Genomic DNA, 24827 nt, shown 5'->3' on the forward strand with positions numbered 1-24827 from the left:
GCTCACCTTGTTAAGCACAAAAGAGTGGGTGGGATCTGCTGGCCCATATTGGAAGATTACCATACAGCGTCTCTTCTATCACAGGTAGAGCGGTGGTTCCTCGACTCTCCAGAAGCAAACTGGGTGCATTTAGAAGCAGCACTATCACACTCCCCGTCTCTACATTTGTTGCTCCTGGCAGACTCGTGTGGAGACCACTAACTCTCCACTCACTCCCCCCAACCGCCCAAGCTACCATATTGGCCTGGAGGAAATTGACTTAACCCCACCTATTTATCCATACTCCGGCCGATTTACGCACCCCCATCCAGACTCTGGAAATCCTCATCCCTTATCTCAAAACTAATATGCTAATTGATCACGGCATCCACTGGTTAGACGACATGTTGTCTAACAGGTTGATGGTCCCTTGGGCTGCTCTTAGCGATAAATTTGCGTTACCCCAAGCAGCGAAATACGCTTATATGCAAATTAGCGCCTATATAAGAAAACGCCCTCTCCCGACTTTACGGGTAGAGGACCGAATCCGATCCTTCTTCACGTCCCCGTCGGACAAGAAGAAGGGCATATCCATGTTTTATAATATCCTTGGCAACAAAAACTTGTTTACCAAAACTCCGCCAATGATACGCTGGGAACAAGATATGGGCAAGCAGTTCTCACAAATGGACACAAGCATTTCAATCTGTCACGTCCGCGTCACATTGTACGAACCACTGGGACCTTTCCCAGAAGATAGTTGCGAGGTGGTACGAAACCCCAGTTATCCTGACAACGTTTATTCCGTCATATTCTCCCCTATGCTGGAGAAAATGCGGTCAAGTGGCTAACATTTATCATGTGTTCTGGGCCTGCGTTGGCATCTCAAGTTTTTGGAAAAAAATCTTCCAATTAATGGCGGAGATCACTGGCATCCTCAAGAAACCTGATCCCGCTCTTGCAATCCTACACATAGGGACCCATGACTACCCGAAAGAGTATCAAGCTATAATAACCCACCTCTTACTGGCGGCCAAACTCATAATAGCACGACACTGGAAGGCTGACTCAGCCCCTAGCCATAGTGAGGTATTGATTCAAGTAAACCTGAATTACCAATATGAACGCCTACTGAATGCTAGGACAGCTACATCTGTGAAATCTTTCGACTCTCAGTGGGCAGCATGGATAGCATGGTAGTCAGAGCGCCGCCCCCCCTAAAAAAAAAGAAAAAAAAATGACAAAAAAGAACAAATAAAGTTTTGAAAAAAAAAATTGTTGTCACTGTACACCCCAATGATTATTTTCATGCATTGTACTTTCTTTGAGTGAGCAATAGTTACAGTTGTACGCCGTCAGAAGGTAAGTGATTGAAGCCGACCTGTGCCCTCACCTGTGCCATGCCTGTACCATCACCTGTGCCATGCCTATGCCATCACCTGTGCCATCACCTGTGCCAAGCCTATGCCATCACCTGTGCAATGCCTATGCCATCACCTGTGCTATGCCTATGCCATCACCTGTGCCATGCCTTTGCCATCACCTGTGCCATGCTAATGCCATCACCTGTGCCATCACATGTGCCATGCCTATGCCATCACCTGTGCCATGCCTATGCCATCAGCTGTGCCATGCCTATGCCATCACCTGTGCCATCACTTGTGCCATGCCTATGCCATCACCTGTGCCATGCCTATGCCATCACCTGTCCCATGCCTATACCATCACATGTGCCATGCCTATACCATCACCTGTGCCATGCCTGTACCATGACCTCAAAGTCATGCAATTTTTTTACCGCTTTTTTGCCGCGAAGCAATACCTATTACATTTTTCTTTTTGCGCCCCCCCCCAAAAATTTTGAGCACCAGCCACCACTGATGGTACCCTTACCAATAGGGCTATTGTCAGAAGTGATGTTTGAACTTTTCTCTTGATACATTGCCCATGCTCTCGTTATGTATTGTAGTCACTGTACACCCCAATGATTATTTTCATGCATTGTACTTTCTTTGAGTGAGCAATTGTTACAGTTGTACGCCGTCAGAAGGTAAGTGATTGAAGCCGACCTGTGCCCTCACCTGTGCCATGCCTGTACCATCATCTGTGCCATGCCTATGCCATCACCTGTGCCATCACCTGTGCCATGCCTATGCCATCACTAGGGTTGCCACCTCATCCCTTTAAAACAGAACACATAGTAATCACACAGGTTCTGAGGCTGATATAATGCACATAAGGCACTAAGTGAGTTTAATTACCACCCTAATCGGCCACAGAACCTGTGTAATTAATATGTGTTCTGTTTTTAAGGGATGAGGTGGCAACCCTAGCCATCACCTGTGCCATGCCTATGCCATCACCTGTGCCATCACCTGTGCCATGCCTATGCCATCACCTGTGCCATGCCTATGCCATCACCTGTGCCATGCCTATGCCATCACCTGTGCCATCACCTGTGCCATGCCTATGCCATCATCTGTGCCATCACCTGTGCCATGCTTATGCCATCACCTGTGCCATGCCTATGCCATCACCTGTGCCATCACCTGTGCCATGCCTATGCCATCACCTGTGCCATGCCTATGCCTTCACCTGTGCCATGCCTATGCCATCACCTGTGCTATGCCTATGCCATCACCTGTGCCATGCCTATACCATCACCTGTGCCATGCCTGTACCATGACCTCAAAGTCATGCAATTTTTTTACCGCGTTTTTCGCCGCGAAGCAATACCTATTACATTTTTCTTTTTGCGCCCCCCCAAAAATTTTGAGCACCAGCCGCCACTGATGGTACCCTTACCAATAGGGCTATTGTCAGAAGTGATGTTTGAACTTTTCTCTTGATACATTGTCTATGCTCTCGTTATGCATTGTAGTCACTGTACACCCCAATGATTATTTTCATGCATTGTACTTTCTTTGAGTGAGCAATTGTTACAGTTGTACTGTTTGAATGTTTGAATGTATGCTCTTGTTATGTTTGCAAACTTCAATAAAAATATTTTGGAAAAAGTGCAGCGCTACAAAATAGTGAAAACAAGGTGCATATATAGTGCAAAGTAATAAACATACATATAATGTAGCCAAATACAGCACTTTTGATAATGGCTAAACATTGAAATTAATAAAAAAAAGTCCAAAAGCAGGAATCTTCAAGTGTTATTCCATGTGATTTGTCAACCTTGTGCATAAGAACCAACATCAGAGGGGGCATTACCAGTTGGAGTGGACTCACATAGGCTTATGCCTTGTGGGTCAAAACCAGCATGTATAGACGGATGTAAAGCCAGAGGATATCCGGATGGGCTTCAACCGTGACAACAGCCTCAACAGATTAATCTCTCAGATCAGGTAGTTTCAACAGTGGAAAATCCAGATATTAAGGGGGCCACAGTTTCTTCTCCACAAATGCTCAATAGAAAAGAAAACTCCACATAGTGTAAAACTGTATAAAGATGGCTAGTTTATTAAAATCCAGAACACTTACAGTATTGATGAGTAAAAAACGCTTGTAGTTAAAAAATCCTAGAAACAAATCAGACACGGTGGTAACATGGCAGCAGACCCAACGCATTTCGTCTGAATAGACATCATCTGGGGTGCCTGCCCATTGCCAACACTGCGTTTTTATAGATAAAAGGTAACCCCCATCACAGAAATCACCTAGGAAAGCTGCAGATCGTGTCACTCTATTTCACGTCCTGTGCTGTCCCAAAATGGCCTCACTGAATGTGCACCAAGCCTCATTATGAGTGTGAGGAGCGTCACTCGTTGCCGTCCATCCGAGCAAGATGGAAACCAAGCTTCGCTCTGGACAGTGGCCACCAATGGATTAAGCTCCGATCTAACTTTCCAATAAGCAAATCAAGAGTTGTGAATATAAACATCCAAATGAACAGCCCCATGGATTAATTAATATAAGCAGTTCTAGGAAAAAAACAAGTCCTCAAATATCGTAATGGAACTTGGTACTAAAATAGAAAATAAATTATTGTTCTTTAAAATATATGGATATATAAATAGAAATTAGTATCATCTGCAGTGTATATCCACATGATCATGTATAATGAGAGAATTTAAGTGACAATACAATTCACATTAATGATCGTACCAGTATAATAGATACAATTATTCCAACAACAAAGGAAAATGAAATAAGAATAAAAATTCTGCACTTTTGTACATTGTCATTTGAGTGATCATCAACATCTGTTGAGTTTGCTCATTTCATAGGGGGGTTTGGATGATAGATGAATGAGGCTGGAGCACTTTACTTCACTGATTATTATTGACATAAAACATATGATATTATTGGCATGTAGATATGGACATTAAGATATATCTTGTGACACTTTTTTGGTCAATGGTACAAGTTTAAGGAATTTGTTTCTATTGAATATATTATATATGTTGGTTTATTTGATTTGACTTATGTATACACACATTTAGCTAGAATGCTAGAATTTAAGCACTGTGCAACTCTTGATTATGGTTTCTGAGAGGATGTTCACCTAGCACTAGCAGCTGTATCTACAGGTATAGATAGGAGAACAGACCATATTTGTTTATATAATTTGTCGTCCAGGAAAAAAACAGAAAAGAAAGTGAAAAAGATACCAGCAATGATTCTGACCTTACTACTGCAAGTACATTATTCCCCACTGGACTGGAAGACTCCAATATTGGTAAAAGTGATGAAAATAAACATGGATGTAAAAGCCTTGAAGACAGTGGCACTGTTACTGTTTTACCAGCTCATGATGGTGATAGTAAAGCATTACTAGAAGATAAGGCAAATACTAGTAATATTCAAGAAGGTAAAGTAACAATCTGCAATGATGTTTCACTTCAACATGAACATGTAAGAGACAAAGAAGTAGAACTGGAAGTGTCCAAGCACACAGTGCATTTAGACGACATTGCGAAAAATGCAATTGATCCTCAAATCGTGAATATCAGTGCTACTAGCATAAACTCTGAAACTGTGGCAGAAAAGCAAGCCTCTGCCAAAGAAAACAAGAATGATGATATTGAAGACAAAATGGGCATATCTAGTGAAACTGAAGTCGACAATAGTAAAGAGGAACCTAGACAGGTGAGTAACTAAAATAAAAATGGATGGGTATAAATGAGAGCTGAAGAGATAGCTGAAGTGATCTGACAAGTTCACTTAGATTTAACTTGAGTCATTTTAAGGTGGAGATTCATGATCATTTTATTGGATTTAATTTGTGTGGACTGTCATCCAAAGTTCCGTCAAGTACCAAATGCTAACTCTTTAACACAAAATCATCACATCTGGCATTTAAAACTCAACCCCAGCTGAAATATTGTATCTTGTTGTAGAAAGCATGGTGAAGGATTAGGACCTCAATCAAGAAATTAAGAAGGTGTTTCATGCCTGACACTGCTTGCCTTACAAGGAGCTATGTTTGAGTATCATGAAGAATTCCCTTCATTCTTATACAGCCCTATAGGGCCCCCAAATTACTAGAAGGACCTTGTACAAAACGACTACTATTACAAATTGTGCGTCTGCACAGAGCTAAACAGGCCCATCTGGACAGATCAGCTCTTCAAACGTATCAGCATCCTCAGAATTCACAACATCAGCACTGATGCAGAGAGGCATTCCCACAATTTGTAATTCTTTTACTAATTTGAATAAAAATAATCCATTTTGTTATGCATCTTGCACAAATATGTCCTTATATGAAATTTGGCAATCTTAATGACATACGCTTGTATGGTAAATGCTGCTTTTACACCATACCAACACCTCACTGTGTGTTTGCTTGTGCCCTAGTCATGCTTTTTGTCCTGGGTGCCTAATGGCAGTCTTAATGTAAGTGAGAGAGAAAAATAAGCACAAGGGACATACTGTACCTTACAGTCAGTAGGGTGTGTAACTTGTACCAATGCCTCTTCTTTTAGGTCAATTCCTCCTCCATCCATGCCCCCCTATATACCTGAACTAAAGCGCTGTCACAGGCACTCATCAAGTGAGCCCAACTATGTCCACCCTCTCCATCCAGCTGCTCCATTCATTGAAGCCGTACTTCAGTTTATATGAATGAAACAACCTATGAACAGAGTGGGCAGACCTATCAATCATTCATCCAAAATCCATTCACAAATTCGGTACAAGTCATAGAAGTTGTAGTACAGTTTCTATGAATAGAGCATCTGGGCAGGAAGGGTGGACATAGACAGGCTCACTCGATGACCGCCTGTGACAGCCCCCTAGCACTATTAACCCCATTGCACTGGAAGATTAAGGCAGTGGGGGTGGGGGGCATGTACGGAAGAGGATTTCACCTAAAAGAAGAGGCATCAGCACAAGAGGTACATTCTACTGACTGAAGTTATGTTCCCCAGGCCATGCCAGAACACACTGATCAGCCCTGGCAGCCATTGGATATTAGGATATATCTTGTGACACTTTTTTGGTCAATGGTACAAGTTTAAGGAATTTATTTTTATTGAATATATGTTGGTTTACTTGATTCAATTTATGTATATACATATTTAGCTAGAATTTAAGCACTGTGCAACTCTTGATGTTATTGTTTCTGAGAGGATGTTCACCTAGCACTACCACCTACAGTTACAGGTATAGATAGGAGGATTGACCATATTTGCTTATATAATTTGTCGTCCAGGAAAAAAACAGAAAAGAAAGTGAAAAAGATACCAGCAACGATTCTGACCTTACTACTGCAAGTACATTATTCCCCACTGGACTGGAAGACTCCAACATTGGTAAAAGTGATGAAGATAAACATGGATGTAAAAGCCTTGAAGACAGTGGCACTGTTACTGTTTTACCAGCTCATGATGGTGATAGTAAAGCATTACTAGAAGATAAGGCAAATACTAGCAATATTCAAGAAGGTAAAGCAACAATCTGCAATGATGATCCACTTCAATATGAACATGTAAGAGACAAAGAAGTAGAACTTGAAGTGTCCAACCATACAGTTCATTTAGATGACATTGAGAAAAATGCCATTGATCCTGAAATTGTGAATATCAGTACTGAAACACTGCAAGAAGAGCAAGCCTCTGCCAATGAAAACAAGAATGATAATATTGAAGACAAAATGGACATATCTAGTGAAACTGAAGTTGACAATAGTACAGAGGAACTTGAACAGGTGAGTAACTAAAATAAAAATGGATGGTTATGAATGAGAGCTGAAAAGATAGCTGAAGTGATCTGAAAAGTTTAAGATTTAATTTGAGTCATCTAATGGTGGAGATGCATGATCATTTTATTTGATTTGCGTGGCCTGTCATCCACAATTCAATCAGGTACCAAATGCTAACCCTTTAAACACAAAATCATCACATCTGGCATTTAAAACTAAACTCCAGCTGAAAGATTGTATCTTGTTGTAGAAAGCATGGTGAAGGATTAGGACCTCAATCAAGAAATGAAGAGGGCGTTTCATGCCTAACACTGCTTAACTTACAAGGAGCTGTGTTTGAGTATCATGAAGAATTCCCTTCATTCTTATACAGCCCTATAGGGCCCCCAAATTACTAGAAGGCCCTTGTGCAAAACTACTACTATTACAAATTGTGCGTCTGCACAGAGCGAAACAGGCCCATCTGGACAGATCAAAAGTTCTTCAAACGTATCTGCATCTTTAGAATTTACAACATAAGCACTGTTGCAGAGAGGCATTCCCACAATTTGTAATCCTTTGACTCATTTGAATAATAATCATCCATTTTGTTATTCATCTTGCACAAATATTTCCTTATATGAAATTTGGCAACCTAAGTGACATACCTGTATGGTAAATGCTGCTTTTACACCATACTAACACCTCACTGTGTGTTTGCTTGTGCCCTAGTCATGCTTGCTGTCTAAATGTAAGTGAGAGAAAGAAAAATAAGCACAAGGGACATACTGTACCTTACAGTCAGTAGGGTGTGTTATTTCTACCAATGCCTCTTCTTTTAGGTCAAATCCTCCTCCATCCATGCCCCCCTATATACTTGAACTAAAGCGCTGTCACAGACGCTCATCAAGAGAGCCCAACTATGGAAGCCATACTTCAGCTTATATGAATGAAACACAACCTATGCACAGAGTGGGCAGACCTATCAATCATTCATCCAAAATCTATTCACAGATCCTGTATAATTCATGGAAGTTGTAGTACGGTTTCTATGAATGGAGCATCTGGGCAGAAAGGGTGGACATAGTCAGGCTCACTTGATGAATGCCTGTGACAACCTCTTAGCTCTATTAACCCTCATTGCACTGGAAGATTACGACAGTGGGAGTGGGGGGCATGTACGGTAGAGGATTTCACCTAAAAGAAGAGGTACATCCTATTGACTGAAGTTATGTTCCCCCAGCCATGGCAGAACACACTGATCAGCCCTGGCAGCCAATGCTGAATAGTTGCTGGTTTTCCAGCATGTCCTTTTGACAAAAGCCTGTAGGCCGGTGTAGTTGGTTTCCTACACTGCAGGTGGCACTCATCTGCAGTGGCAGTACAGGTCGAGTAGGAAGTCAAAAGCAACCCAGTTCCTCTAGGGTTATCTTAGTCACAGAGAAGCAACATCCAACTGGATGCTGGCACCCTATGTGACTTTGGCGGTCATCTTGGGTCAGGCAGAGTCTATTTAAAACCTTGGCTTCCTGGTTTAGCAGGCATTTTACATGTGGCTGGAGTAGGGACGTGTTACCTGTCAGGGACAGTGCTTAGCATCAGGGAGAGGTTCTAGATGAGTAGGGAAAGTGCAGGGACACAACATCCTTTCTGGAAGCCTCCTCATGTGGATGCAGACTGGACAGGCCACATTCTGCCCCTCGAGACAGACACTGTTGGCACACTTAAAATCTTTCACCACTACTCCTCACTGTTGCATGCTGTAAGTGCTCCCGGATGGGTTGCCTTCCAACAAGGCTTGTTGTGAATTGCTGAACTTCCATTTCAATACAGTGCTGTTCACTGCATTTGGCAACTTAGTGTTTTATAACACTAGACCGGCTTCTGTTGGAAAGACAGCTATACACACTGTGCGAATGTCGGCCAGTTCTTGTTGAACTGACCAATACCGGCCGATATTCGGCCTGCGTGAACCCAGCCTTAGTGTGGAGCTCTTCTTGTTTTAGCCAGCCTTTTGTTAAGAAGTAAATACAAATGTATTCTTTTTCTGATGTGTTTAATCAAAAGGCAATCTCAGTGAAAGAAGAAGCAAACCGACAACGTACATGTGTAAATGAACCTCCTTTACCAACAAAAATAGGAGATAAAGAAAAACAAGATCCCGCTGTAAGGTAGGAGTCTTACTCATAGACAAAAGCAAGTAATATATTTTGCATTTTGTAGTTTTGTTTTAGTAAAAAGACATCAGAGGGTCAGGATGCCTAGAATTACCCCCAAAACCCCAAGGTTATGAAGTAGGTTGCATTCTGCATGAAGTCTACATTTTCTTAGGTGAACCATTTACACAAATTATCCAGGCATGATCTATTGTTGTTATCAGGTAACCTGCTCTGGGTAATGCAGCCATTGCTGTAGTGCATGTAACCTTTCCAGTTCTGGTTACACATAAATTTGAATACACTATCTTTATTTGGTGGTTTACTATGTAATTAATTTCTATTTAGTAGCTTTCCCTGTAAGCAAGGACACTTATTTCACATTCAGATATGTGTTCCCCAGAGTAACTGTAAACCACTATATAAAATGTGACATTTATAAACGTGGTGCCACAAACTTGGAACTTCCATCCAATAATTTTCAAATTGACCAGCCACAAATGAATTAGTCAAAATGCACAATAGCTATAATTATGTTTTAAAGCTGCGAAAGTAATGAAAAATAGGGATGCTCAGGCACATACCAATGATTGCGTATTGATCCTGAATTGAGCACTCTAACAGGCAATACCAACCTTGCTCCACAAAGTGCAAGAGCTTCCAGCTAAATCTATTTATTTCTTTTTTCTAGGTATTCATTTTTATCTCATTCAATAAGGGTAAATACTTAGATTGGTAGAGGTATTTTGTTAAAGGAGTTATAAATATCCCTAGATACTTTAATTTTACCCATGTAAAGGGAAAATCATTTTTCAACCCTTGTTCCTCTTTCTTATTTAACCCTATGTTCATAATTTCAGATTTTATAGGGTTAATCTTATAGTTTGATAACTCACCATACTCTTAAGTTCTTTTAGAATATTTGGGAGGGAGATTCTGGGGTTAGTACAGGGAGTGCAGAATTATTAGGCAAATGAGTATTTTGACCACATCATCCTCTTTATGCATGTTGTCTTACTCCAAGCTGTATAGGCTCGAAAGCCTACTACCAATTAAGCATATTAGGTGATGTGCATCTCTGTAATGAGAAGGGGTGTGGTCTAATTACATCAACACCCTATATCAGGTGTGCATAATTATTAGGCAACTTCCTTTCCTTGGGCAAAATGGGTCAAAAGAAGGACTTGACAGGCTCAGAAAAGTCAAAAATAGTGAGATATCTTGCAGAGGGATGCAGCACTCTTAAAATTGCAAAGCTTCTGAAGTGTGATCATCGAACAATCAAGCATTTCATTCAAAATAGTCAACAGGGTCGCAAGAAGCGTGTGGAAAAACCAAGGCGCAAAATAACAGCCCATGAACTGTAACGCTCATGCGTTTTATGTATAATGTGGATTTACAGCTGCAGAAATATTCCACTTCAGTAGTCATGTAGAGAAACGCTGAGACCCCAATCCCAACTCCCAAGACTCATCATGTGTGGATGATCTCAATTCAGCAAGTAAATACACACACTCAATAAGATGTTCCTAGAGTGACTTATGTATATAGTAATACAGTTATGATAGGCTGAAGAGACAGGTTGGGTAGAGATGGTAGATGACAGACACTTGAAAGGAATGTTCTTGAAAGTAAGATAGTAGCAGATGGGATGCAGATAGGTTAGCAATCATGTATGGTAGCAGATGATAGAGTAGCAGGTGAACATACAGGAGAGACCAACCCAGTGCAAGAGCTAGCAATCTTAGATAATGCAGATGTAGTAATAGTCTTTAGTATGCAGCGCTAGATAGTGTAAGCTTTTAGTATGAAGGGTATAGAGGTTTCCCCTGTGGGGTACTTATCACTAGTAGCAATGTAGCAGAGGAGAGGTTCGGCAAGAGCGGATGATCCGGTAGCGGGATACATCGATCAGCGCAGCGTGGTTCCAACAGCGAGGTATGCTTGCAAGCATGAGAGCTTCAAGGCAGGTTAGCATCAAGGCACAAAGCAGGTTGAACGAACACATGTGAGTGAAAGCTGGTGATTTAAATAGCTGTCAGTCCGGCGCTCAGTGATGACAGCATCAGTCTTAAAGGTGTATGCGCACCTTACCAAAAGAGAATGGTGGGGCGCATTAGGAAAAGAGTAATTAGGGTACCCAAAGGTACCAGAACATTACAGTACCCCCCCCCTTAAGGCCGGCTCCTGAAGGCCTCTGGAGCTGGTTTGTCTGGGTACTTCGCATGAAAATTGCGGATTAATCTAGGGGCATGTATGTCAGAGGTGTTTAGCCAGGTGTCGTCTTGGGGCCCATAGTTCTTCCATCGAACTAAGTATTGAAGTCTTCTTCTGTGGATACGAGAATCCAGAATCTCTTTTATCTCATATTCTTCTCCACCTTCAACTTGTACAGGAGGAGGAGGTGGGATAGTAGGCCTTATTCCTTGGTCAGGAACATGGGGCTTCAGTAGCGACACATGGAAAATGGGATGTATTTTGAGGTCTATTGGCAATGTAAGCTGTACTGCAGCTTTTCCAATAAGTTTCTTGATTGGGAAAGGTCCCAAGAACAGAGGTCCAAGCTTTTTGCTAGGGATTTTCAGTCTTAAATTTTTTGTTGAGAGCCAAACGAGGTCCCCAATAGCATACTGAGGAGAAGGTCTTCTGCGAAGATCATAGTACTTCTTTTGTTGACTATGAGCGTGTGCAATGGTAGTATTAAGCAAACCCAGAGAGTCCTTTATTTGGGTAAGATAGTCTGAGGCTACTGGGTTATTTGAAGGAAGGATGCGTGGTGGAAGAATAGAGGGATGAAACCCATAGTTCAAGTAGAACGGACTCTGCTTGGTCGTACTGTGGGTTGCGTTGTTGTAGGCAAATTCTGCCAGAGGGAGAAGATCCACCCAATCATCCTGTTGGTAAGAAGTGTAACAACGTAAATATTGCTCGATGCATTGGTTGACTCTTTCAGTCTGTCCGTTGGTCTGCGGATGGTAAGGAGAAGTGAGCTTCCGCTCAATTCGTAGTATGTGACATAGTTCTTGCCAGAACTTGGAAATAAATTGTGATCCACGGTCAGACAGAAGAGTTTTTGGGATACCATGTAACTTAAAGACATGTTTCATCAGGAGTTCTGCCGTTTGTTTGGACGAAGGTAGTCTGCGAATAGCAATGAAATGTGCCATTTTTGTCAGATGGTCCACTGACACTAAGATGGTATTAAATCCTTTGGAAGGAGGTAGTTCTACTATAAAGTCCAAGGACACAACTTCCCATGGAGTTTGGGGTATTGGTAGACTGCATAGTAGACCGGATGGTCTCATAGTGTCAATTTTGGACCTGGCACAGACATTGCATGAAGAGACGAATTTTTGTATAGATGTTTTCATGTCAGGCCACCAGAATTGCCTGGTAATCAGATTAAGAGTCTTTGTCATACCCATATGTCCTGCCATAGGCACATCATGCGATAATTCCAAGATCTTGGTGCGCATGGTAGGTGGTATGTAAAGTTTGTCGTTGTAGTAGAGGAAGCCTTCTGCATCAGTATTTAGTTGTGGTGGGGGTGAATACAAACTTATACCATGCAAAACCTCTTCCTTCAAGGAACGGACAACTCCAATAATACGTTTGTGAGGTATTATAGGAACGGAAGGGATTTCGAAGTAGTTTTCTTCAGTTAGTCGTGATAGTGCATCCGCCTTTTTATTCTTATCTGCAGGTGTGTAGGTCACTAGAAAGTTAAACCTTAGGCTTCTTTCACACGGTCCGCCTCCGCAGGCGGATCCGTGTTGCTCAGCGGGGATCGATCCGCGATCCCCGCTGAGCCGGGCGGATGACAGCTCCGTCTCCGCTTGCAGAGCGGAGAGGGAGGTGTCTCAGCACCCGCTGCCCTCTATGGGGGATCGGAGGAGAGCAGACCGCTTGTCCGCTCTCATCAGATCCGCTCCGCTCCGATTACTGAACGGATGGAAAAATAGGGTTTCCATCCGTCCAGATTTCAGCACAGGATCGGATGCGGATGGCAGCGGGTGTCAGCGGAGGTGACCTCCGCTGACACCCGCTGCCCCATAGAGCTGCATGGAGGATCCGATCAGATCCGCCTAAAAAACTGACAGGAGGATCTGATCGGACCGCCAGTGTGAAAGAGCCCTTAGAAAGAATAGTGACCATCGTACCTGTCGGTGAGAGAGAGTTTTGTTAGTCTGAAGATATTGAAGATTTTTATGGTCCGTGTATATAAGTATTGGTAATCGGATGCCTTCGAGTAGATGTCGCCAATTCTCCAGAGCCAATTTTATAGCGAGCAATTCCTTTTCACCCACGGGGTAATTTACCTCTGGACTGCTTAAGGATTTAGAAAAGAAGGCGACTGGATGAAGTGGTGAAGTGTGAGTTGGTCGTTGGGAGAGTATTGCTCCTACTGCCATGTTTGACGCATCTACTTCCAGAATGTATTGGAGGGATGGGTCTGGATGGCGTAGTATGGGAGCAGAAGTAAACCTTGTCTTTAACAGGTGAAAAGCTTTATTTGTTTCATCTGACCATTTGAATGTTTTTTTAATGCTAGTGAGCTGTGTGAGGGGTCTCACAATGGCAGAGAAGTTTCTGATGAACTTCCTGTAGAAATTCGAAAATCCAAGGAATCGCTGTAGCACCTTGCGTGTGGTTGGTGTAGGCCAATCCTGAATGCAGGATATCTTACTCATGTCCATCTTGATTCCTGTTTTGGATATGATGTAGCCTAGAAACAGTACTTCTTCTTTATGAAACAAGCATTTTTTCAGTTTCACATAAAGGTTGTGTGCAAGCAATCTCGATAATACTAGTCTTACATGTCTTATGTGTTCAGACAGGGATCATGAATATATAAGTATATCGTCTAGATATACCACAACACAGACATCTAGTAAGTCTCTGAAAATATTGTTTATAAATCGTTGAAAGGCTGCAGGGGCGTTGCATAGCCCGAATGGCATTACAAGATATTCGAACAATCCGTATCTGGTTCTGAATGCAGTCTTCCACTCGTGTCCATCACGGATTCGAATGAGATTGTATGCTCCTTTCAGGTCCAATTTTGAAAAATAGGTAGCTCCACGCACCTGCTCAATGAGCTCAGGGATAAGCGGTAGAGGATAGCGATCTTTTATTGTAATAGCATTCAATTGCCTATAGTCGATGATAGGACTGAGACTTGAGTCCTTATTGCGGACAAAAAAGAGTCCTGCTGCTGTGGAAGAAGTGGAAGGTCTAATAAAACCTTTTTTCAAATTCTCATCCAAATAGTCTTTGAGATGGGAAAGTTCATCCTGCGAAAGAGGATAAACATGACCGAAAGGCAATTTGCTATTTGGGAGTAGATCAATACTACAATCATAGTCTCGATGGGGAGGTAGTGCTTGAGCATTTTTCTCAAGAAAAACCTCAGAGAGATCCTGATAACATAGTGGTGCAATCCCATCTGTCACCACAGACAGGATCTTCCCGAAAGACGGGAGGTTACACGTACCCTCCCAATAGCAAGAGAGGAAGGCCAGGGTCCGTTCCTTCCAATCTATGGTTGGTTGATGTGTGTGTAACCAGGGAAGTCCCAAAACAATGGGAAAGTGGGGTGAAGGTATTAGATCAAAGGTAGTGGTCTCCATATGAGACCCGTTAGTAGTGACTAGGAGTGCCTGTGTCTGATCAGTGATCGGACCAGAGGATAAAGGAACACCGTTAATAAGACTCACTGAGACAGGTTTAGGTTTAGAAATAATAGGAACTTTATTTAAAGCAGCAAAACGTATGTCAATATAATTTCCACAAGATCCTGTGTCAATCATGGCCTTAGTAGTAATCCTGTTCTGGTCCCACTGTAATGTTAAGCAAACAAAAAGGTAAGGGTTAGTGATTGAAGTTGCCAATCCCCCTAGGAGGACATGTGAACACTCACCCTTCTTTTTGTAGACTAGGGGACAGACGTTTATCTTGTGATCCGGGGATGCACAGTACAAGCAGAGATTACCAGATCGTCTTCTGGCTCTTTCCATAGTTGATAGAGGTGGGCGTATGGTTCCTACCTCCAGGAGTGGGGTCAACGGCCGAAATCCGAGAAGAACTGGATAATGGCATTCCCATTTTCTCAGCCTTTCTTTCTCGTAGTCTTCTATCTATGGTGATACTGAGTTGTATCAATGCATCCAGGGTTTTTGGCAGATCCGCTCGGGCGAGCTCGTCTTTAACGGCCTCTGATAGGCCAAGCCTAAATTGGGTTTTCAGAGATGCATCATTCCATTCTGAATCAAGGGTCCATCTCTTGAATTCTGCGACAAAGTCTTCCACAGGTCTCCCACTTTGTTTCAAGGATATTAATTGAAGATCGGCAGTACTCTGCCTATTGGGATCATCATATAGGCTAGTAAGTTCTGCTAGAAACAAGGCATAGGAGTTGAGAAGCTGATCGCTTTTCTCAAAAAGAGAGTCTGCCCAGGCCCGAGGATCGCCTGTTAGGTAAGAAATAATAGTACAAACCTTAATGTGATCAGTAAGGTAGGTACGGGGTTTTAGCAAGAAAAGTAACTCACATGCGTTTTTAAATTCGCGAAATTTTTTGCGATCGCCTGTAAATACCAAAGGAGGATTTATTTTGGGTTCAGGGGACTGAGCAGTGGTAAGTTGTGTCAGTCTAATTACCTGCTGCGACAGAGCCTGATTGTCTTCTTTTAATTCAGCACGTGCGTGTATTAACGCAGTTACTTGCTGTTTTAATTGTGTCACCTGAGTGGTTATTTCTGCTGAATCCATTTGAGGTTCGTTCAATCTGTAACGCTCATGCGTTTTATGTATAATGTGGATTTACAGCTGCAGAAATATTCCACTTCAGTAGTCATGTAGAGAAACGCTGAGACACCAATCCCAACTCCCAAGACTCATCATGTGTGGATGATCTCAATTCAGCAAGTAAATACACACACTCAATAAGATGTTCCTAGAGTGACTTATGTATATAGTAATACAGTGATGATAGGCTGAAGAGACAGGTTGGGTAGAGATGGTAGATGACAGACACTTGAAAGGAATGTTCTTGAAAGTAAGATAGTAGCAGATGGGATGCAGATAGGTTAGCAATCATGTATGATAGCAGATGATAGAGTAGCAGGTGAACATACAGGAGAGACCAACCCAGTGCAAGAGCTAGCAATCTTAGATAATGCAGATGTAGTAATAGTCTTTAGTATGCAGCGCTAGATAGTGTAAGCTTTTAGTATGAAGGGTATAGAGGTTTCCCCTGTGGGGTACTTATCACTAGTAGTAATGTAGCAGAGGAGAGGTTCGGCAAGAGCGGATGATCCGGTAGCGGGATACAGGGATCAGCGCAGCGTGGTTCCAACAGCGAGGTATGCTTGCAAGCATGAGAGCTTCAAGGCAGGTTAGCATCAAGGCACAAAGCAGGTTGAACGAACACATGTGAGTGAAAGCTGGTGATTTAAATAGCTGTCAGTCCGGCGCTCAGTGATGACAGCATCAGTCTTAAAGGTGTATGCGCACCTTACCAAAAGAGAATGGTGGGGCGCATACACTTAGGAAAAGAGTAATTAGGGTACCCAAAGGTACCAGAACATTACATGAACTGAGAAAAGTCAAGCGTGCAGCTGCCAAGATGCCACTTGCCACCAGTTTGGCCATATTTCAGAGCTGCAACATCACTGGAGTGCCCAAAAGCACAAGGTGTGCAATACTCAGAGACATGGCCAAGGTAAGAAAGGCTGAAAGACGACCACCACTGAACAAGACACACAAGCTGAAACGTCAAGACTGGGCCAAGAAATATCTCAAGACTGATTTTTCAAAGGTTTTATGGACTGATGAAATGAGAGTGAGTCTTGATGGGCCCGTGGCTGGATTGGTAAAGGGCAGAAAGCTCCAGTCCGACTCAGACGCCAGCAAGGTGGAGGTGGAGTACTGGTTTGGGCTGGTATCATCAAAGATGAGCTTGTGGGGCCTTTTCGGGTTGAGGATGGAGTCAAGCTCAACTCCCAGTCCTACTGCCAGTTTCTGGAAGACACCTTCTTCAAGCAGTGGTACAGGAAGAAGTCTGCATCCTTCAAGAAAAACATGATTTTCATGCAGGACAATGCTCCATCACACGCGTCCAAGTACTCCACAGCGTGGCTGGCAAGAAAGGGTATAAAAGAAGAAAAGCTAATGACATGGCCTCCTTGTTCACCTGATCTGAACCCCATTGAGAACCCGTGGTCCATCATCAAATGTGAGATTTACAAGGAGGGAAAACAGTACACCTATCTGAACAGTGTCTGGGAGGCTGTGGTTACTGCTGCACGCAATGTTGATGGTGAACAGATCAAAACACTGACAGAATCCATGGATGGCAGGCTTTTGAGTGTCCTTGCAAAGAAAGGTGGCTATATTGGTCACCGATTTGTTTTTGTTTTGTTTTTGAATGTCAGAAATGTATATTTGTGAATGTTGAGATGTTATATTGGTTTCACTGGTAAAAAAAATTAATTGAAATGGGTATACTGTATATTTGATTTTTGTTAAGTTGCCTAATAATTATGCACAGTAATAGTCACCTGCACACACAGCTATCCCCCTAAAATAGCTAAAACTAAAAACAAACTAAAAACTACTTTCAAAAATAGTCAGCTTTGATATTAATGAGTTTTTTGGGTTCATTGAGAACATGGTTGTTGTTCAATAATAAAATTAATCCTCAAAAATACTCATTTGCCTAATAATTCTGCACTCCCTGTAATATAGAAAAGAATATCATATGCAGTGATCTTATGCTCATCCTCTCCCCCTTTTACTCCACTTATATCTTTATCTTGTCTTATTTTAGGCAAGAATGGTTCTAATGTTAATATAAACAATAGGGGCGAGAGGACATCCCTGTTTCGTCCCGTTGTTCATTTCAAATTTTTGTGATAATTCCCCATTTATCTTAACCATAGCTGTAGGGTTCTTATGAAAAGCACTTATCCATTGTACCATCTTAGGTCCTATACCTGTTCTTTTATTGTTTCTATCATGAAGTCCCAGTCAACCCTATCAAAAGCTTTCTCAGCATCTATTGACAGCAGCATGGCCGGGACCTCTGAATTTTTGTTTTTTTGTTTTTTTTCCAGCAAAATAAGGGTTCTTATTGCATTATCCCTTCCCACTCTCCCCTGGTCAAAACCTCTTTTGTCTGCATTGATCCATTCTTCTATTATGTCTCTTAACCTAGTTGCCAGTATTTTTGCATATAATTTCGTACAAACATTTAATAGGGCAATTGGTCTATAATTAGAGCATAAAGTCAGGTCTTTACCTTCTTTTGGTATTACTGTTACTTATGCTTGAATCGATTCTTCCCTCATTCCTCCGGTTGTTCCTATCTTGTTGACATAAGTACACAGCTTGGGGATTAACATTTTTCCAAATCTTTTGTAATAACGAACCGTAAATCCATCCGGTCTTCCCATTTGGTGTGTCTTTTAATGCCTGTTTAATCTCCGGTTCAGAGATTGATGTTTCGAGTATTTCTAATTTATCCTTTACAACTTTAGGTAATCTCACTTCTTTAAGATATTTTTGTATCCTTATACATTCTAATTTTGGGGTTTGAGATACAAATTAATATCAGAAAAAAAATTAATTATTGCTCATCTTGGATCGGAAGGGTTAACATGGTTAAGAGGCTCTTGTTAACTAAAATCTTGTATACATTTCAAATGTTACCAATTGATGTTCCAGCTGCATTTTTTAGGATTATTAAAATATTGTTAATGAAATACTCATGGCAAGGGAAGAAACCCCGGGTGCAGTATGCGGTTCTTTCTATAAATAAATCACAAGGAGGGTTGTCACTACCAGTTATGGAAAGATATTACAGAGCGGTAAAAATTTCACGAATGATAGAATGGACAAAGGGGAATTTAGGGAAAAGATGGTTAGAAATTGAAAATACACAGAATAACACTCAATTAGATAAAACCATATGGATTCCACCAAAATATAGAGATACGCAGCAGGATATCCCTGAATTCACAAAGGTAGTTTATAAAATTTGGGATCGCGTCCCAAAACAGTTCAGATGGGAATATAATTCCCCTTTGACCTCACTAAATGGCACAAATTATTGCCCTCCAGGAAACAAGAAATATCCCAACAATTTGATAGGGAATACACTGTTAAAAGATGTTGTTTACAAAGATAAAATTAGGACTTATTACAATTTAAATTTAGGTAAAAATACCTTGAAACTTCACAAATGGAGGTATCTCCAGCTGAGGCATTTTGTTCCCACGGCAAGGAGATCCCTCCTTTCGTTATAAAATGGGAAAAGGAAATAGGTGAATCATTGTCAAATCACAAAATAAATATGGTATTGAGAGCCACAAAGCTATAGTTATTGGTACTATAGAATAAAATTATAAATGCTTATCTAGATGGTACATAACCCCAACAATAGCACATAAATATCAACCAGAAAAAACAGATTGGTGTTAGAGAGGATGTGGGGATAAGGGGACACTGTACCACATATGGTGGAATTGTCCCAAAATTAGAGATTAATGGTCAAAAGTTAGATGTAAGATCACTGGACGCACAGCTCAATCCAAGAACCCCGGAAGTAGAGTCAGAGGAGGGCGTGGTTCATCAATGGCTCCGTGAGAGGCCGAGCAGTGAGGAGCTCTGCTTGGTGGAGGAGAGCACCGTGCAGTGAGTGAGTAGGCTCTCCCCCCCCCTCCCCCGCTAGGTGCAGAGTGGGGCCCGAGGCTCACAGAGGACGGTAATGGGGAAATCCAGGCTCGGGGAGCCATAAAGCAGCGGTGGTGGCAAGGAAGCAGGCGGTCATACGCTGAATGTGCGGGACCCTGCCTCAGAGTGAGAGAGGTACAGCATAGGGTGAAAGACCGTGCGGGTCGGCGCAGGGCTGAGGGGTTGTGGAGGAGGAGAGCCGGGGTCGAGTGCCAGCTGGGACAGTAGATGCGGAGGTCGCTGGTCTCCCCTGTATATATGACTTAAGCAGCCAGCCCGGAGCAGAAACAAGCCCTAGAGAGAAGGACAGACATTACCATATAATTTCTGAGACACACAGTGGCATCACGAAGCACTGTTGGGACCAAGGCATCGCAGAAACACCAAACAAACTCAGGAATGGCAGTTCAGCAGAAAGGGCCCAAAGCTACAAACACTCAATCTATTGGGGTCTCTGCTGGTGGGAAGAAGCCTTTAGTAATGGATATATCGCAGGAACAAAGGAACGAAGAGCCCAAAGAGTCCCTGACTATGCCGCAACAGCCCCAAATACCATCAACAGCGGAGTGGGGTGGGTTTGTAAAGCTGATCCCGACGAAACAGGATATCCAAGATATGGCTGCAGCAATCGTGAGTGACATTAAAATGGAAATATGTGGTGTAAAACAAAAAGTTGACCAAATTGAAGGCAGATTGGTGAATACAGAGTCAGTACAATGTGATTTTGAAGCCAGAATCTCTGAATTAGAAAGTTCACGAGCACAGTTGCAAAAACAAGTCACATGGTTGCGGCTGCAGCAGGATGATGGCGAGAGCCGCAGCCGGAGGAATAATATTCGACTGCGGGGCTTGCCTGAATCCGTAAAGGGCCCAGAGCTCAGAACCACGGTAGTGGGTATTTTGAATGGTGTGTTGGAGAGACCCCAAATGGAAAAAATGGAAATTGACAGAGTGCACAGGGTTAAAGCGCCCGAAGGACGGTAACAGATCTAATCCCAGATGTCTTGATTAGGATTCACCTGTTTTCACTTAAAGAAGACATAATGAGACAAGCATGACCAAAAGGGCAGATCGAGTATGAAGGTTCTCAGTTGAAATTGTTGCCAGATCTTTCACGGGGGACCCTAAAGATGAGAGCCGCAATTAAACCCCTCCTAGGGGTCATAAGAAAAGTGGGAGCAACCTATTTCTGGGGACACCCCTTCCATTCGAAAGTGGTGAAAGACAGAGAAACGTTCTTATTGAAATGGCCAGACCAGCTCCCCGGGCTCTTTACATTTTTGGGGTGCGCCCCGATCCATGTGAGTGACTGGATAGATGTCCTAGGAAACTCCGTGAACTATTACGTGAATTAAGTCATACAACATGGGTGAAATTTGGAGCAGATAGGTGTGGGAGCAAAACAGATGCTCAGGACAAGGAGACATTAATACAACGAACCTAAAAGTGCTGCACACAGGTTCCTGGCCTATTCCATGTTTTTTTTTTTTTTTTTTTTGTATTTATTTTTCTGGTTTTTCCCATGCGTTTTTTTTTTTCTTTTGTTTGTTTCTGGGGTTCTCCCTATCTCCTCTTCTCCCTCTCTTTCTGGGATGGGGGAAAGTTAAGATGTGTGGAGGTCCCTGGTATCCCCACACCCGCCTCGAACATTTGCTTTGTCAAGATAGGGGCGTTTTTTCTGCATTTTTTTCTGTTTTACTTCTTATATGTCCTTACTATCTGAGTCACCCTCGAAGGGGAAGGGGGGGGGGTTACTTTTAGTGTGATTTGTGTTGTGCGTTTTTGGATTTTTTTTTTTTTTTTTCACAGGAAAGTTGGATATTATATATTTGTATCTGTAGAAATCAACTATAACTTCACAAGGTGTTTTTTCTTATACATTTTTTATTTTTTTTGTTTCTGTTCGTGCCCCCGTCAGCCATGGAGGGCCGGAGCACGATCTTAAGGGTTAAGAGGGAAGGGGGCACTGAGGTAGAGGTAATTCGAGAGTGTTCCCTCACTTCGTGCGGGACACGCTTAAGACATAAAAAAGAAGATATGTGAGACTTAATAATACCGAATTTAAATCACTATTAGGGTGTATACAGAGGATATAGTGACTCAGGGAATAGTTATGGTTAATAGCAACTAGAAGTGAGTAAGAGAGATCCTCCCAGGACCTAGCGTAAGTCTGAAGGGTTAAGATGGAGTTGAGGGGAGGGTAGATGTTTTGCAGAAGAGGGGGTGAGGGGGCCCCGGGGCCCTCAGGAAGGGAGATGGGAGAAGGGGGAGGGGAATCCATAGAGTGATAGGAGTAGAAGGCACAAGCAAGGGATCTGACCATGTAGCAATCAAGTCCCCTTTATCTGCGACCTGGCTCGGGGTAGTTTGACTAGATTGGGAGGCGTAAGAGGAGGTCTCTGGGGCGGGGGGGGGGGGAGTAGGACATTGACATTATGTGAAGGGAGGCGATCGTCCGCCGAGTTAGAGCTCCTCTAGCTGGACACTTTAAATTTATAGTTTTACTGTCTGCCAGTGATAAGATAGGGACTACATCCTTACCACCACGGTAGGGGTTAGAGGGAGTAGAGCCCATTTTCTTAGCTCTAATTTTTGGAGCCCAGCCTTTTCTTCTTTTTTCTTCCCTCTTGTGTTCTTGAAGTAGAGTGTCCAGGTACAGTGGCTTGCTCACGGGGTCTTGGGAACCATGGCCCCCTCAGTAGATAGCGCCTGGTTGCGCTGGTTTAGATAACCATTAGAGGGGGGTAGGGGTAGTGGGTATTAAACAGTATATACATACTTGTGTGGGTGAAGGGGGGTTTCTTTCTTTGTCAAAATGTTTTTTTTTTTTCGCATAGGTTGTGTGGCCGTAGGGGGCAGGGGACCGTTCCACAATGGTGGCTGGAGGTGGGGCGACCCAGGGGGGGGGGGCAGCAGGTTGTAAGATTACGACCTATAATATGAGGGGACTATCAACCCCACAGAAGCGTAGGAGACTTATGGGGGATCTAAAACGAAATGCTACACAAATAGCTTTCATTCAGGAGACCTACTTCCGCAAAGATGCAGTACCAAAATTGTACAATAAAGACTTTCCATGGGTTTACCACGCTACATCCCCTATTGCTAAATCAAAGGGTGTGAGCATTTTAATATCAAGTGCTATGAATTGGACCCTGAAAGAAGAATTGGCTGACCCAATGGGTAGGTTCGTGTTGGTGAAGGGGTGGATAGGACGGGTCGAGGTAACCCTCGTAAATGTCTATTTTCCCAACTATGAGCATGTAATGTTTTTACAGAAAATTATTCTTGTTGTCTTGGAATTCCGGGAAGGGCACTTAGTGATGGGAGGTGACTTTAATTATGCCCCAGAACCTCTGTTGGATACCTCCAAAAGAAGCTCATATATGTCATTTGCTAAATTACGAAGGCTACAAAAAGAGATCTCCCTCCTGGGCCTCATCGACCCATGGAGGTTGATGCACCCAGGGGAGAGAAATTACACTTTCTATTCTCCAATCCACAAGGCATATAGTAGGATAGACAGAATTCTGGTTACCCAGGCAGACCTGCCGTTAGTGACAGACTCAGATATCGGAGATTTTTCAATCTCTGACCATTTTCCGGTGTATGTGAGTATAGAGTGGGAATCAAAAAACTGTAGTCCAAGATCATGGCGCATAAATGAGGCCTTATTACAATCCTCGGAAACGGAGGGGAAGATAGATGAGGCGTTACATAACTACTTTTTGGAAAATACATCGGAGTCGCTCTCACCTTCCACGATCTGGGAAGCGCACAAGTGCGTGATAAGAGGGGTTCTGATACAGTTGTGTGCACAGCGTAAAAGAGAGCGAGAGGCGAAAATTAAAGAATATCTAACTAAAATTGAACATCTGAGTAGACAGCATAAGAGAACGCTTGCGGAAGTTTACTTGATCCCTCTCATTTACGAGACTCGGGCATGCGTACACTTTCAGAAGACCAAGTACTGACTTTGGAAGGCGAGATATCGGGGGAAGAGCTGGCCGCTGCGATTTCACAGACCAAGGCACATAAGGCACCTGGCCCAGATGGCTTTACTTTAAGTTATTACAAGAAATTTGGGGAGCGTTTAAAGAACCCCCTACTATCACATTTCAATGAAGTGGGAAGAAGAGCGGCGTTCCCATTGGATTCTTTACGGGCGCATATTACTCTAATACTTAAAGAGGAGAAGGACCCCCTGTGTTGTGGCAGCTATCGCCCGATATCTTTGATAAATGTAGACACGAAACTATACGCAAGAATATTAGCAAATCGGCTCTTACCACATATGGCAGACTTGGTCCATTTCGACCAAGTGGGCTTTATTCCTACCCGGGAGGCCCGGGACAATACAATCCGAGCCATAGATTTAATACATCGGGCACGTACATCACGGAAGAAGATGGTTCTCTTCGCAGCAGATGCAGAAAAGGCCTTTGACAGGGTGGCGTGGGATTTTATCCGGGCCACCTTGTCATACATAGGCCTGGGACCACTAATGCTGCAATTTATACTGGCACTTTATACGGTCCCTACGGCTGCGGTTAGGGTAAATGAATGGAGGTCGAGTTACTTCCCTATCTCTAATGGCACACGGCAGGGGTGCCCTCTATCCCCCCTTATATTCGTGTTGTGTCTGGAACCCCTATTGTGCAGAATTCGGAGTTCTCCGGATATAGCGGGAATCCAAAGCGGGGGGGAACAACACAAGGTGGCCGCGTTTGCGGATGACCTGCTGTTCTTTGCTACTAACCCTTCTCTTTCATTACCAAATATTCTAGACGCCCTGAAAACATACAGTGGGTTCTCTAATTATA

At 42.8% G+C, this 24827-nt stretch overlaps 1 protein-coding gene across 1 annotated transcript in view; it reads left to right on the top strand.

Annotated features, from left to right (window-relative positions):
* Nucleotides 1-894: 894 nt before the first annotated feature.
* LOC309552694 (E3 ubiquitin-protein ligase RNF213-like) overlaps nt 895-24827 on the top strand; it is a gene marked incomplete at its 5' end in the record, with an annotated part of 1269694 nt that continues 1245761 nt past the window's right edge. Inside the window, 4 exons of the mRNA XM_082253620.1 lie at nt 895-1068; nt 4570-5079; nt 6647-7141; nt 9182-9285. Coding sequence (XP_082109746.1) covers nt 895-1068; nt 4570-5079; nt 6647-7141; nt 9182-9285 — 1283 coding nt within the window. The remainder of the gene's footprint in view (nt 1069-4569; nt 5080-6646; nt 7142-9181; nt 9286-24827) is intronic.

This window comes from Pelophylax lessonae (genome assembly GCF_965119305.1).
Source record: "Pelophylax lessonae genome assembly, chromosome: 4".
NCBI lineage: Eukaryota > Metazoa > Chordata > Amphibia > Anura > Ranidae > Pelophylax > Pelophylax lessonae.